The 12,819-nt window shown below is 52.1% G+C and overlaps 1 protein-coding gene across 7 annotated transcripts in view; it reads left to right on the top strand.

Moving 5' to 3' along the window:
* The window catches only part of BIN1 (bridging integrator 1), a 119,979-nt gene extending 115,917 nt beyond the window's left edge, over positions 1-4,062 (top strand). For all 7 annotated transcript variants that reach the window (XM_019553699.1, XM_019553695.1, XM_019553696.1 and 4 more), the window contains one exon: positions 777-4,062. In XM_019553699.1, the coding sequence (XP_019409244.1) occupies positions 777-884 (108 nt within the window). In that variant the 3' untranslated portion in view covers positions 885-4,062. The remainder of the gene's footprint in view (positions 1-776) is intronic.
* Positions 4,063-12,819: the final 8,757 nt, after the last annotated feature.

The raw sequence follows: 12,819 nt of genomic DNA on the forward strand, positions 1-12,819 counted from the left end.
CACCTCACCTCGCCGCCTCCCTGTGCCTCAGGCACTCCCAAAGCCCCCCGGCAATCCTGCGGAGGGAAAAACACAGGAGAGGACGTTTGCGAGGGGCCCGAGTCTCCTCCGCTGGTGATGCATGGGCACGACTCCTTAGGGTTCAGCCTGAACTCCTAACCCGTCCCCGTGCGTCGTGCCGGCCTAGCGTGTCACCCCGCATCTCTCGCGCCAAGCCCAGTGACTCGTGGCTGACCTAGAGCAGGGGTTGGCAGTGTGCTCGGGCAGATGCCCAAAACACCCCCCGCCTTGACTTGTAAGATGTTGGCGTGCCGGGGGCAGACGGTGGTGGGGCTGCGAGGGGCCCGATCCTGGTGGCAGCACAGCCCCGGCCCCTTCCCCATCATCTGCCCCAAGGTGCATGTGACAAGCAGAATGCCCTCGTGTGCCACACTTGGCACCTGTGCGGGGGTTGCCCACCCCCGACCTCGAGGCTCCCGAGGAGTGCATCAGCTGTGGTTGTGATCTCGGACCTGTTTGACATGGAGCAGACATGGACGTGGGCTCTGGGCTTGTGGGAAGCATCATCAGTTTGCCTCGAGTCCTGTCCCTGTGACGTGCCCCCCCCAGGCTTGGCAGGAGGTTTACCGTGGACTCTGGAGGGCACCGGCTGGGGAGGAAGGACCAGGAGCTCCTTTTGCTTCCCCGCCGGAGTCCGGTAAGGCTCCGTCCGTGCGTCGAGCTGTACGCGCTCCCAGCCTGCCCCCATACCTGATGCCTTTTTCTTTCTCTGCCAGGATGAAGGATGGCTGATGGGGGTGAAAGAAGCTGATTGGCTCCAGCATAAGGAACTTGACCAATGCCGGGGGGTTTTCCCGGAGAACTTCACGGAGCGCGTGCAGTGAGAGCCCGGGTACCAGCTGGTTCTTCTGCAGGAAGAAAGCAAGTTTTCTGGGAGATGGTTTAGGAGAGGAAAAAAAAAAAAGAGAGAATTTTAAAGGAACATAAACCTAAGAAGTGTCAACTTAATGGGTGGGTTCATCTCAAAGGGCAAGGTTTTAGAAGTAAAATTGAATTCAAAGTGTTATTCAAATATATACTTATTAATAATAATAATAATAATAAGGCAAGACAAATACCCCTTTCCCCCTTTGATTTAACAGCATTTGAATTCAGAGGGCCGATTCAGAAGCGACGCAGTGTGGTTCCAGTATGTACTGTGTTGGCTGGATTTGGGGGATGTCAGCTGGGTGCCTGGAAACGGCGACTCTCCGTCTGCTGCCCGGAGACGGGAAGCGCTGATGACTCCCGGGTGGGTGGGTTCAGCTGGCTTGTGCTTGTGGCTCTTGGCATGGCATCCCTGACGATTCAGACTCCCCGTATGTTAGGACCTTTGGTAGGCCAAACATCCCATTATGCTGTTGAAAAGACATATTTAGTGTACAGTGTTCACCAATATGATGTGTGTGTGTGTGTGTGTGTGCGTGTGTGTGTTTTATTTGCTTCCTTTGAAAACGTAACACGAACTGTGATTTTATACATTTAAAGAACAAACCACCAATGTTACCTGGGAGGCAGTGCTCGATCCCAAACTCCCCAAGGCGCGGGAGGTGGAGTATCGCAGCGATAGTTGCCTTCCTGTGAAATGTTACTTCAGGCAGATCCTGGAAATTAAGACATTAAAAAAGCTGAAACTCTGGATTGGTTGGCACAAGTTGTGAAACGGAAAAGGAACCCCCCCCCCCCCAAGTAGATCCATATCTATACGGAGAGAAAGAGTGGTGGTCTCGAAGGCTTGTGGTTTAGCAAGTGCACTTCTAAGGGCAGGGGTGGGAACAGGAAAGTTTACAAAAGCATAGCTGAGAAATGCCGCTGAGAAAACCAGTCTGCTCTCTGTGTTTCTGATTGTGGGATGCTTATTTTTTGCTTTGAAGACGCCTGTTAGACCTGCCTCCTCCATTGCTGTGCTGGGGAATAAGTCAAAGACAGAGAAAAGCAAGCTATTTTAATTTTTATTTAAGAGCTGCATGACTTTATCTTATCCCTGTGAGTTAGAAAAGGAGGGGATAACAACATGCCATGTTCTAGTACTGACAGTAATCTTCCCCGCCATTTTTAGCTCCTGTTTAGTTTTCTGGACTTGGTTTTCTTGTAAGCAACCAGGCTGCAAGGTGTTTACAAGGGGCGTATTATGCTTGTCAAAATCAACAGGTTAGCTCCTCCAGGACCCGCACATCCCACAACGGTACTTTCAGTTTATACTTGAACACGGATGCCGCTGGGCAAGCAGATCAGATCTTTTGTTAGGTCATTCCTTTCTGCCCCAACTCCTTTTTTGTTTTTCCTTTAAAGGGACCCTTAGGGGTGAGGCTACCTCTTGCTCTCCTGGGACAAGATCACTGTATGAAATGACCCTTCTATTTAATACCCGCTGGCAGTATCTGAGCACGTCCAGGATGCTGGCCCAGTGACACTACTGAACCCCCCCTTTTCCGATGCGCTCGGATTTGCTTGTAGGATAACAGGAAAACCATCCTTCTATTATAGGTCAAAAGTGGACTTGTCTTCTCTTCAAGGGTCAGATTTTGATCTCAGTTACACTCCTGTGCATCAAGGAATGCTGGCATCATACCTCTTTAAAGTATTGTAGCTAAGTCCAGTGGGCCGACTTCTGAATCCTGCATCGGTGTAAGCGAGATCAGACTTGGATCCTTGGCCCCGGCTCCTTTCCATATTGTCTTTGTTTGCTCATTTGTGTTTTGGGGGGGAAACACTTGCTGCAATGGATAGTCCTTTCTTCTTTCCCCTCTGCCACACGCCCATGTAAAAACCACAGCATTTTAGAGCACATGCTCACAACACTGCAGCCCTGGGCACAGCGGGTGATGGTGCCGTGAGCCACTGCTATAGCATATTCTCCTATTTTTTTAAATCAAGGTTGTCTTGATCATCCCACTGTCCTTTCAAAGCTCTATTTTTATGCATTTATACAAACCCAGTTACTCCTTCAAAGAATAATGTTAGAAAAAAGTTATAAATTTATATAGAAATATATATATAAAAAATATAAAAATATAACATAGTGGGTTTCTCTAGTTTAACATCAAACTCTTGACTTAAATGTGTTTATTTTTATGCAAAACCAGGGAATTATTCTATCTTCCTTTTTTTTTTTAAAATATGACAAGATTATAAGACCCAGAGCTCCAGTTGGTTTCTCAAGTATTTGTTTTCCTGATGAGGAGCACCATAAGAAGCTGTGCCAACTTCTAACTTATTGTGGATTTCTTTTTTGTCTTCTGTTCTAAAAGCCAGCATGTCACAAGAAAAACCCTTTCTTAGGACTTCTCATTGTACAGAGCTTGCAAAGCATCTATCCAGTACTGTATTATCCCTCGCAGAAGTGGCACTGAGCATCTGCATGACAGGGATGCAGCTTTCAGGTGTATTTAAACGCGCCCAAGCACTGCGAGAGGGTAAAGGGGAAGTGTTGCTCCAGAATAAAATTGCTCGGAGTAGAACGCACGTTCCAGCCGCACGGCGTGCATCCCAGATAAGTCCGGGTCCTGCATTACTCAGTGGGACTGTAGGGTAGCTGAGGAGTGCAGGATTGGACCCAGCTTTTCCAAGGAGCTGCAGCTTAGTAAGAGGCTGTTTGATATCGCATGTAGTGTAGTGCAGAAAACTGGCCTGGCTTCCACGAGCCCAGTTTAAGCCCTGGTGTAGCTCACCAGAGAGCTCCATTGATTTCACTGCTGTTACACCTGCTTTGCCCCATGGCTGTATTTGAACCTCCCCAGTGAGATGAGCCCCCAGTCTGTGCTGCTTTAGTACGACGTGAGCAGCAAACGCCCAAGCAGAGCTGGACGCATTGATGCTTGCTCAGTTCGCTGGCTGAACTGAAAGATAAGGAATAGTCGGCTTACCCAGCAACATGGTTCGGAGTCGAGCCGTTCAACTCCAGACAAAACACTGCGGCGGGTTCTTGGGGGGAGTGTTTTCACTTTTGTGAGTCGTTTTCCGCACGTTTGGTTTTGAAGCTTGTTTTGAAAAAGCTAAAACGTTGCTTTAAAAAAAAAAAAAGGAACATTTTGCAAAAAGTCACAATGCTTCAGTGTTATTCAGCATGGCCAGTAGTCTTGATCCTCCCCCAAACTGCGTTCTGCGAATAACCAATTCATCTGAAAAAGGTCACCCAGTTAGTCCCAGCCTCGCTAGCTGCCACAGTAGGCACATTTCTGGTTTGAGGGCTCCAGGTAAGCTACATTTTCGCTGGCTGAGAAGTTGCTGTTGGAGAGTTTCACTGGGTGAATATAAGAGTGTTTCTCATCCCTCGTTGCCAAATGGGGTGGTAGGTAGAATAAGGAAGGGCCTCCTGCTTTTCTACCTTTATCCTAGCTCTGTGCTCCCCTGGAATTGCCTCGCAGTGTCCCAGAAGGCAAAGATCACACGTTTCTGTGATAATGAAGGAAGCAAACATTGTTCTCCTTCCTTCTGCTTCCAGCTTCCTTGATAATAGCAGCAGTATGAATTTATTACGTGGAGGTTGAGGTTACAGGCCAGGATGTCACTTGGAGGATGTGTGGCTCCCACCTTGTCAGGTTCACCCTGGGGTGGCTTCTTTCACCTGCCTGCTAACAATGGCGGGTGCATTTCTTGGCTAGGAGGACCACTGAGCGATTCCAAGCACTCCATGCTAGTTATCCCTTGTATCCAAAGGGCGTTTGTACATGCCACTTTTTCTGCCCTTTCTTGTGCTGCAGCAGCATGACTGTTTGCATGACCAGGTTTTCTGGACGATTTCAAAGTCTTTATAGTGTGTTAAAGTAAACTTCTTGGGTGTAGTTTAGTTTGGCTAGCTGCAACTTAAATGTTGCATCCATTGCGTGCAAACAAAGGCACTCAAAGACATGTAATGAGCCTTTTTGCCCACCAGATGGTGGTGCAACTTTTTTGTAGTTCACCCCTTAGAATTGCTTCTGCTTCTTTTTTTTCTTTTCTTTTCTTTTGCCTTTTGCCAGCTCCTTGCCTCTAGCTGTGTGGCAGGGCACGGGGTGGGGGGCCCTAGACTGGGGGGGGCAGTGCTGGACCATCCCGCTCTTCTGTGGTGCCGGCCACGGACCGGACTCAAATCGTTTGAAAACCTAGTACATGCAAACACTGATGTGATGCTCCAAAATAAAAAAGTTTTAAATTTTATAAACCTATTTAATTTAATGAGGATTAAACCCTGTGGTGTGTACAGGTGCCCAAAGGCAGCAACTGGAAAGAAATGCCTGAAAATCACTCGGGCTGCCTTTTCACTTGAGAGCAGGACTTTCATCTGGCTCCTAGGCAGTGATCGTCGTTGCTGCCTCACTTCTCTCAGGGCTGGATGTGCTGCCCTTTGAAGTCAGGGATTTTCAGTGGGCTTTGGATCAAGTCCCGAGGGCTACGGCTCGATGTGGATTCTGTCTGTCATGCTCGTTTAGTTTCATGGCTTCTGCTTAAAATTGGAAGTTTTGAGGAGAAAGCGAGGGAGTGAGAGAGAGGCCTTGGGCGCACAGGGAAAGAGGTAGAGCATCCCCCGGCCATTTCTGCGTGGTGTGCTGGCTGCATCCTGGTGTCTGGGGGGACAAAGTGTCTCTTCCTTCAGGATTGAGGGTGAATCCTCTGAGCGATGACAACGGCTGGGGGCTGCAGGGCAGAGTGTTGGAGCTTCTCCTCTCCCTGCCTGAGCATTTCCTCTCTTTTTTTTATACCTTTTTTTTCCTATTGTCAGAGCTCGCTTCTCTTGTCACTAGCACAGGTATCTTTTCCCTCTAGCAAGATGCCTGAGCCTCTTCTATAGGGGGCCAAATGTCCTCGACTCTCCTTGACATCACTGAGGTGCCTTGGCCCCTTGCAGGAAGGGCTTGGGCTCATCCAGACTCAGGGCCCGTGTGCTACCATTTCCAATCCCGGTCCCAGTGCAGGGTGAGGGCTGTGGATCAGCTCTTCCCCCAGAGCAAACATTGCCAAATCCCTCCCTTTCCTAGAGGACCCAACTCACACTGATCTCATCTGAGCAGACTGATGGCACCTTTCATCTTCTGTGTCATGACAGCCTAATCCTGAAAGGTGCAGAGCACCCACAGTCCTCCTCAGGGCAGCAGCAGGTGCTCAGCACCTCCTTGGAGCCATCCCATTTTGGTCCCAGATCAGCGCAGTGAAGCTGCCCATTCTGAAGTGCCATATGACTCGTGACACGCATGCCCCCGGATATGGACTGTGCTGACCCGGGGCCTGTGGACCGCATCCAGCATCGGTTCCAGCCCAGCCATGCATTCCTGTCACGCAACTGGAGTGACACCTGGGTGCAGTTTGACCCATGGGCTATAAAGTTCCCCTCCTCTTCTGTGCTAAATGGCTCCTCTCCAGTGGTGCGGGAACAGAGGAGGGGAAAAGAAGCAGGGAAAGCCCTGCAGAGCCCACAGCCAGAAGCAAAGTCGAGCCCCCAGTCAGTGTAAGGGCACCTCGCTGTTGCGTGTGCAGGGGAGTCTGCAGGGGCGGAGCGGCCCAGATGGCCCCGTCAGTCTTCTCCCCATGGGGTTGGCCAACATGGATGTAGCTGTCTTTGTGCAATCCACTGCCATAACCGTGCTGCGCCCATGCTGCTCGCTGGCAGCTCCCACGGCCATGCCTTTCCTCAGCAGGGGTTGGCCCCTGGGTGTATTGCCCCCTTTGGCCCCGCCCGGCTGTCCCCACTGCCGCGCTCCCCAACTTCCCTTGGATGCACGAGGCGTCCGCAGGATGTGCGCGCTCCAGGAAGGCAGCTCCGGCCCCTGAATCTCCACTGCCACTTACAGGGGACCGAGTGCCTGTCCGGCGGGGAAAGGACACCCCTCTCTTCCCCGTCCCAGGGAGTCACTCGGAAGCAGACGGGTGGCAGTGCTGGGTCAGACTCTTCATGTTTTCCAGTCACTCCTGTGCTGCCACCGCTGCTGTTGCAGGGGGCACGTGCCCATCAGTGGCTGGGCGTCCATCTGGGGTGGCTTAGGACCCACAAAGCCTGTCTCAGTGCAGGGGCCTGGACTAGATGACCCCCAAAGCCCCTTCCCACCCTGTAGGTCTGTGTAGCTCCTGTCACTTAGCAAGCAGCGTGCACTGCAGTTCGTTCACAACTGCTGTCATAAAAGCCAACCTAGGTATTGCTTATTAGGGCTGGCAGAGGCCTCTTCTTTTCATAGAGGCTCTGTGTAGCATGGCTGGAAAACACTTCACCCCATAGGTCCTCTTGGAGCCTAGGTCCCAAGCAGCAAATGCCCATGCCAGGGGGTCTTCCCTGTAGCATGGAGGCAGATGCTTGGCAATGGGGCACCTAGTGCAGAAAGCAAATGGAAAAGTGGCCTGCAGAACGGGCCCGTCACGTGTCCCGTTCAGAGCGTCGTGTCCGTAACGTGCTGCTCGCTGGCAGGGACGCCCCAGCGGTTGTGACTGAAATGCCTGCTCGTTGTTAGAGGGTCACTGCAGACCTCCTAGCTGCACATCTAACTGGAGATGCCGTGGCTTTTTAAGACTGTCCTGCATTGGCTGTATGTGGATATATCTTCTGGCTACACAAGCTCTCACCGGTTCCTAGAGCATCTACCGCTGGCGCTGTCTTCTAGTCTGTGCTTCACGACTTGAGGTTTGCCAGATTCAACCCTTGGTTTCTTATTTCTCCTCTTTAACTGAATCCCTGGCCACGACTTTGATGATGTATTGGCTATCTCTTTTCCTTCTGTTAATTCAGTCTCTCAGTTTAATTGCAACAGCCCGAGAAATGTTTGGTTTTTGGGTGTTTCTTTTCTTTTTTTTTTCTAATTTTAATTTTTGTTTTGTTATACAAAACAGAAGCAATTCCCACTGTATTCAGAGCTGTGACTCCCGGTTCCAGTGACATGTACTAGATGGATTTGTCCCATTTGTTTCTTGGCAATGTTCAGAAATATAATTTGTGTCATCCTGCATCCTGTGTCATTCCTTTCTCTTCCTGGGGAAGGGCCAGCCTGCCTGCCTTCCTCCTCAGAGAGGCCAAGCATGGGCTGGGTTTGCATGGGTAGCAATTAATATTGGAGGTTTACACATATATGGGGGTGAGAGGTGCTGGGCCAGTTCTTGGCCTTGATGCATATGGCCAGATCCTGGTTCACTGCGAAGACACCTATGTGGCCTTTGCATTATTTTTAGGTTGCCCAAAGACATTCTGCAATTTCCTACGTGACAGTCTGAATCTCATGTACCCAGCTAAACACCTTACCAGCAACTGGAAACTGCAGCTAGCAGCAGTTCACCATGTGTCTTGTCCTGTTGTCTAGCAGTTAGGTGGTCTCAGGACAGCAAAGACCCAGATCCAAGGCTACCCCCACCCCAAGGGCCTTGAATCCTGATCTCCATCATCACAAGGCAGCTGCTGAGAGGATCTGCTTGGTGGGATACGGCCCCTGGAGAGCCAAGTGGAGAAGCATCCTGGGGGTGGGCAGGGATGTTGCCCTGGGGGTGGGGTAGCAGGGGCCCTTGTTTCCGGTGTTTCCAATGTACATTTTGCTGGGCAGACCTGGGGGCAGGGAGCAAGCGTCTTCCCCATGCGCTCTCCCTACTTGCAGCTCCCTGTCCCTGATGCCAGAGCAGCTGCACGCGCTGGAAAGCCTCCATGTGGGCGTCCTCGCTGCAGCCGGCAGGAGAAGGGACGGATCCAGATCTCTACCTGGAGGCAGCGGGCCAGCATCTGAGTGAGGAAAAGCTTGAGGTCTCTGATTTCCCTTCGGAAAAAGGAGCGTACGTGAGTGCAGTCCCAACGCTGACAAGTCCCAGGGTAAAGCACATCAGCAGCGTTGGAGACCAGCTGCCAGATCCCAGGTTCCCTCCTTCCTCCTTTTCTGGCCCCTGGCTTCCCCCTTACCCACCTGCTTGAAGCTGGGCAGCTGGCAGGTCCTCACAGCCATGGCTGCCCCAGAGCTAGGAGGTTGGGCTGCTTTCCTAGGACATAGGAGGCTGAAAGGAGCCCACAGCTCCCATGTCCTGGGCTCGTGGAGGAGAAGGAGCTTTGCGCCGCCCCTGTCGAAGTCCAGCTCTGCCAAGATACCTGGGCCTCGAGATCAGAGGGAAACAGGGGTCGGAGCCGCCATGCACCTTAGGTGCCTCCAGAGATGGTTTGAGGTAACTAGGAATTGCACAGCTGCCCTTTCATTACCTGCACAGTGGGCCTGGGAGGCGTGTGCCCTGCAAGGCCAAGGGCATTCTCGTCCAGGGCTGCGTACCTGCTCCTTCAGCGTGCAGGAAAAGCCTGTGTCTACACAGCGAAGCAGGATGCGCCGCCAGATCCAGTCGCCGCATCTAGACCTGGCCAGCAGCAGCACGTCCGTGCCATGGGTGAAGCAGGCTTTAGCCCACAATGGCTTTGTCAGTCACTCAAGGGTTGGGCACGTCTGTCCTGCTCTGTGACTCGGTTTCCCCAGCAGTAAGATGGGGCAAATAGCACTGATTGCCTTCAGAGTGGCGTGATACACTTACAGCCCCTAGGCTTGGGGCCCGTGGGTTGGAAGGTACCGTAGCCATCCAGGGTGGGACCCGGAGGGATCCCTGCTAGCCAGGCCCTGGGGCAGAGATGGGTCCTTAACCCCACGTAAGCTTGTCTGCGTTGGGAAGCTGGAGCACAGAGAACTGGAATGGGGAACAGCCATGTTTAAAGCTGAATCGCCTGCCGTGCCCTGCTGCCTGCATGCAGGTGCCAGTTAGTGCTGTGATTAACGGGGTGATGGATTGTGCTCTAATGAGGGCATGCACGCCTGGGAGCCAAGGGCAGAGCAGGCCAGCATGTGGTTGCAGGGTGCCTTTGCTCTCAGCCAGTGCCAAGGATAAGTGCATTGGCCTTTCCCCTCCCCAGCCTGGACTCAAACCTGCCTGACGCACGTCCCATGGCGGGTGGTGAGAGAAACCGGGCTGTGTCCCGAGTGTACCTCTGTCAGCCCAGTCCTGCTGCAGGGAGCACCTCAAAGATGCTCTCAAAGCACCTCTGCCTTAGCATGGCGCAGGCAGTGCTCGCAGTCCCTGTGAGCTTGGCTTGGGAACTGCAGGTCAGAACGGAGAGGCCTTCAGTGTCTCTGTGTACAGGACAGTCACCCAGGAAGGGCAAGGGAGAAGCCTTTATATGTCATTTGCTTGCTCAGTTGCCTAGTGCATCCTCCATGATGCAAGCTGGCCACAGAGACCAACCTTGCACCCCTACCCCCATACACCATCCCTCTTGGCTCATGCTTGTAAGATGGTCCAGCATCCAGATTCGCAGTCCCCAAGTGCCGGGTCTCAGACGGCAGCCTCAGTGCTGCTTTTGCAAGCCTGCCCATATATAAAGGGGGCTCTGGGGGGGTGTTGTGGAGGGGGTTGTTCTGCAGCTATGGGGCTGCAAGCTGCAGATCGCAGAAGCGAAGGACGGCAGACGGGAGAAGGGGCTGGGGGAGCCTGACTACACAACAGGGTTCAGGGCCATGTGTATGCCCGGCATCTTGGAGCCTGCTACATTTAGACACCGTCAGTGCCAGTGTGAGAGAAAGCAGGGCTTCGGTGCCAGTGTTATGCTCGTTGGCGGTCCCCTCCCTCCCTCATCCTCCCTTCCTTTCCCCCTGTCACTGCCCCATACGCCTCCCCTTCCTCGATGCAATGAGGTCTGACCTCCCACAGCCCAAGGATAAGGTGCAATCAGACCAGGGGAGGGAAAATCAATGGGTGCTAAACCCCCACGTTCATCCATACATCACTTAGTCACACAGCTTGGCACGCACACGCACACACACACTCACAGAGCATGGTTCACCATCTGCTAAGCATTTACCGTGACTCTCACACTTGTTGGTATCTCTATGAAAGTGCGCGCTCCTGGTGAGCAGGGACTGCTTTCTCGTTTCCATATAGCCATAAAGAAAAACATCTCTCTCTTTTTCTCTCTCAGATGAAAGCTGCTCGCTCTAAAATGAGAGAAAAATCAAACAGTGATTTTTAAAATACTCTCATCATTTTTTTTTCATCTGATCATGTGACTTTTTTTTTGCTTTTCTTTGCCTGATGCCCAGGCTATGATTTTTTGAATGCTTGGGATCGGAAATCATGGTGCGCGCACGTTCCCCCCCGCTTTTGGAATGATAATGCTGTCTCCTGAGACATAAAACAGAAGTGCCAGGTCACCCTGAGTGCTCAGCACCCCCCAACTGCGACTGCCGGCTCGGCAAGAGCAGCCCCTTAACTGTCGTGTTTGCTTAAGCAACAAATCTTGGGACTGACTCCTTAAAGGCAGTCACTGGGCAGGCCCCAGATAGGGCTGCAGCTCTGTTCATTGAAGCTGCCTCGATGTTCTTATCTGTGAAATGGGGAGCCTGATAATGACTTCACACGGGACTCATGAGGCTTAATGAATGCTTGAAAAGTGCTTCACTGGGGGGCATGTCTACGTGATGTTCAGCAGTGACCTCACCCAGGCTATGCCATACGGGCTGCCCTTTCTCCGTGCACGTGGTAACGAGCAGCTTGTGCAGTCCACCCTGCACTTCTTGCTCCTCAAGTGCAGCACTGTCCCAGGTTGCCTTGCACCTTTCTAGGACTTGGTTTACAGACAACTGGTCTCTCCCACCAGGCTTGTCTCCACTTATGAGCAGTCGAGCGAGGAATAGCAGTGCAGAAGGGCTAGACGTTGGGAACAGGGAACTGTGGGACTGTGAGGGTAGGCTCCAGACGCGTTGTAGAAAGGGGCTGGCTAGGAAGTGACCCGCAGTGGGTTTGAATTCATCCTAGTTAAGTTGAGCAAAGAGTCCAGAGCTAGGCTGGACTGCTGCCAGGGTCAAGGTCAGGGGACAGCATGTCTGAGTTTAGAGATGACCCGAGGTTTATAGCCCAGACATATCCTCTAAGTTGGCATTACAGCATCTGCATCTTTTACTGTGTTTGGCCCAAAGCAACCTGCCTGAAGAGCCGGTGCTGAAGCACGAATCCAAGTTTCCCAGCTCCGAGCCAGCACACCAACCACTGGCCCTTTGGGACGCTGCCGAGTTGACGGGCTGGATGCTGTATCTCAATAACTGTCTGCTGATATTTAATGCAGGGTAAGGGGGAATAGCCACGTCTGACTGACCAATAAATATCCACCTCTTTCAATGTGCTCCCTGAACTGAGTTTGTGCATCAGGCCTTCCACAAAGTTATAAATTGGGGATGCTGCAGAAGGCAGGCTGAGAGCTTCGTCTCCTGACGTATGTCTGAAGCCAAATGCACGGTGGTTTCCCCACAGTGCAGCACCCCGTTTTCTTCTGTTACAGCCTGAGTAAAACCACCGACCTGGGAGTGATCACCGTCCCATGCACCATGCTGTCTAGTTCACAGAGTCATACATAATGACACAGCCGGCAAGTGCCTGTGATTAATTGCCTCATCACACACAGGCGGCTAATGGCCAGCCTGCTCTCCTCGGCCCATCAGTGCTAGTTACCAACTACATTTTACTTGTCGCTCTGTTAGGAAGTGGGCGTCTGTCAGCACTTTGTGCTTTGGTGCTGGAGAGTCCCTCTGGCAAGGACCTGGCTGGCCAGAAGCGGGCAGCCAGATGTCCAGAGGTGCCTGGTGGGAATTTCAAGGGTGCCCAAAGGCCTGGTTTACTTTGGTCTCAAAGGGGTTGAACGGGACTGAGGCTCTTGGCTTGCGGAGTGGGACCAAATGAGCCGGAGCGTAGGAACGTAGCCAGCTCGGAAAGCTTAGGCAGCTTGAACTACACGTGGCTTGGCAAACCTTCCCCGAAGCAATCCAATTCAATCCTGTCTATGGGCCGTTGTGATCCAGTTTGGCGTTGCCGAGGTGT

Source organism: Crocodylus porosus, unplaced genomic scaffold, assembly GCF_001723895.1.
Source record: "Crocodylus porosus isolate Cpor-Errol unplaced genomic scaffold, CroPor_comp1, whole genome shotgun sequence".
NCBI classification, from domain to species: domain Eukaryota; kingdom Metazoa; phylum Chordata; order Crocodylia; family Crocodylidae; genus Crocodylus; species Crocodylus porosus.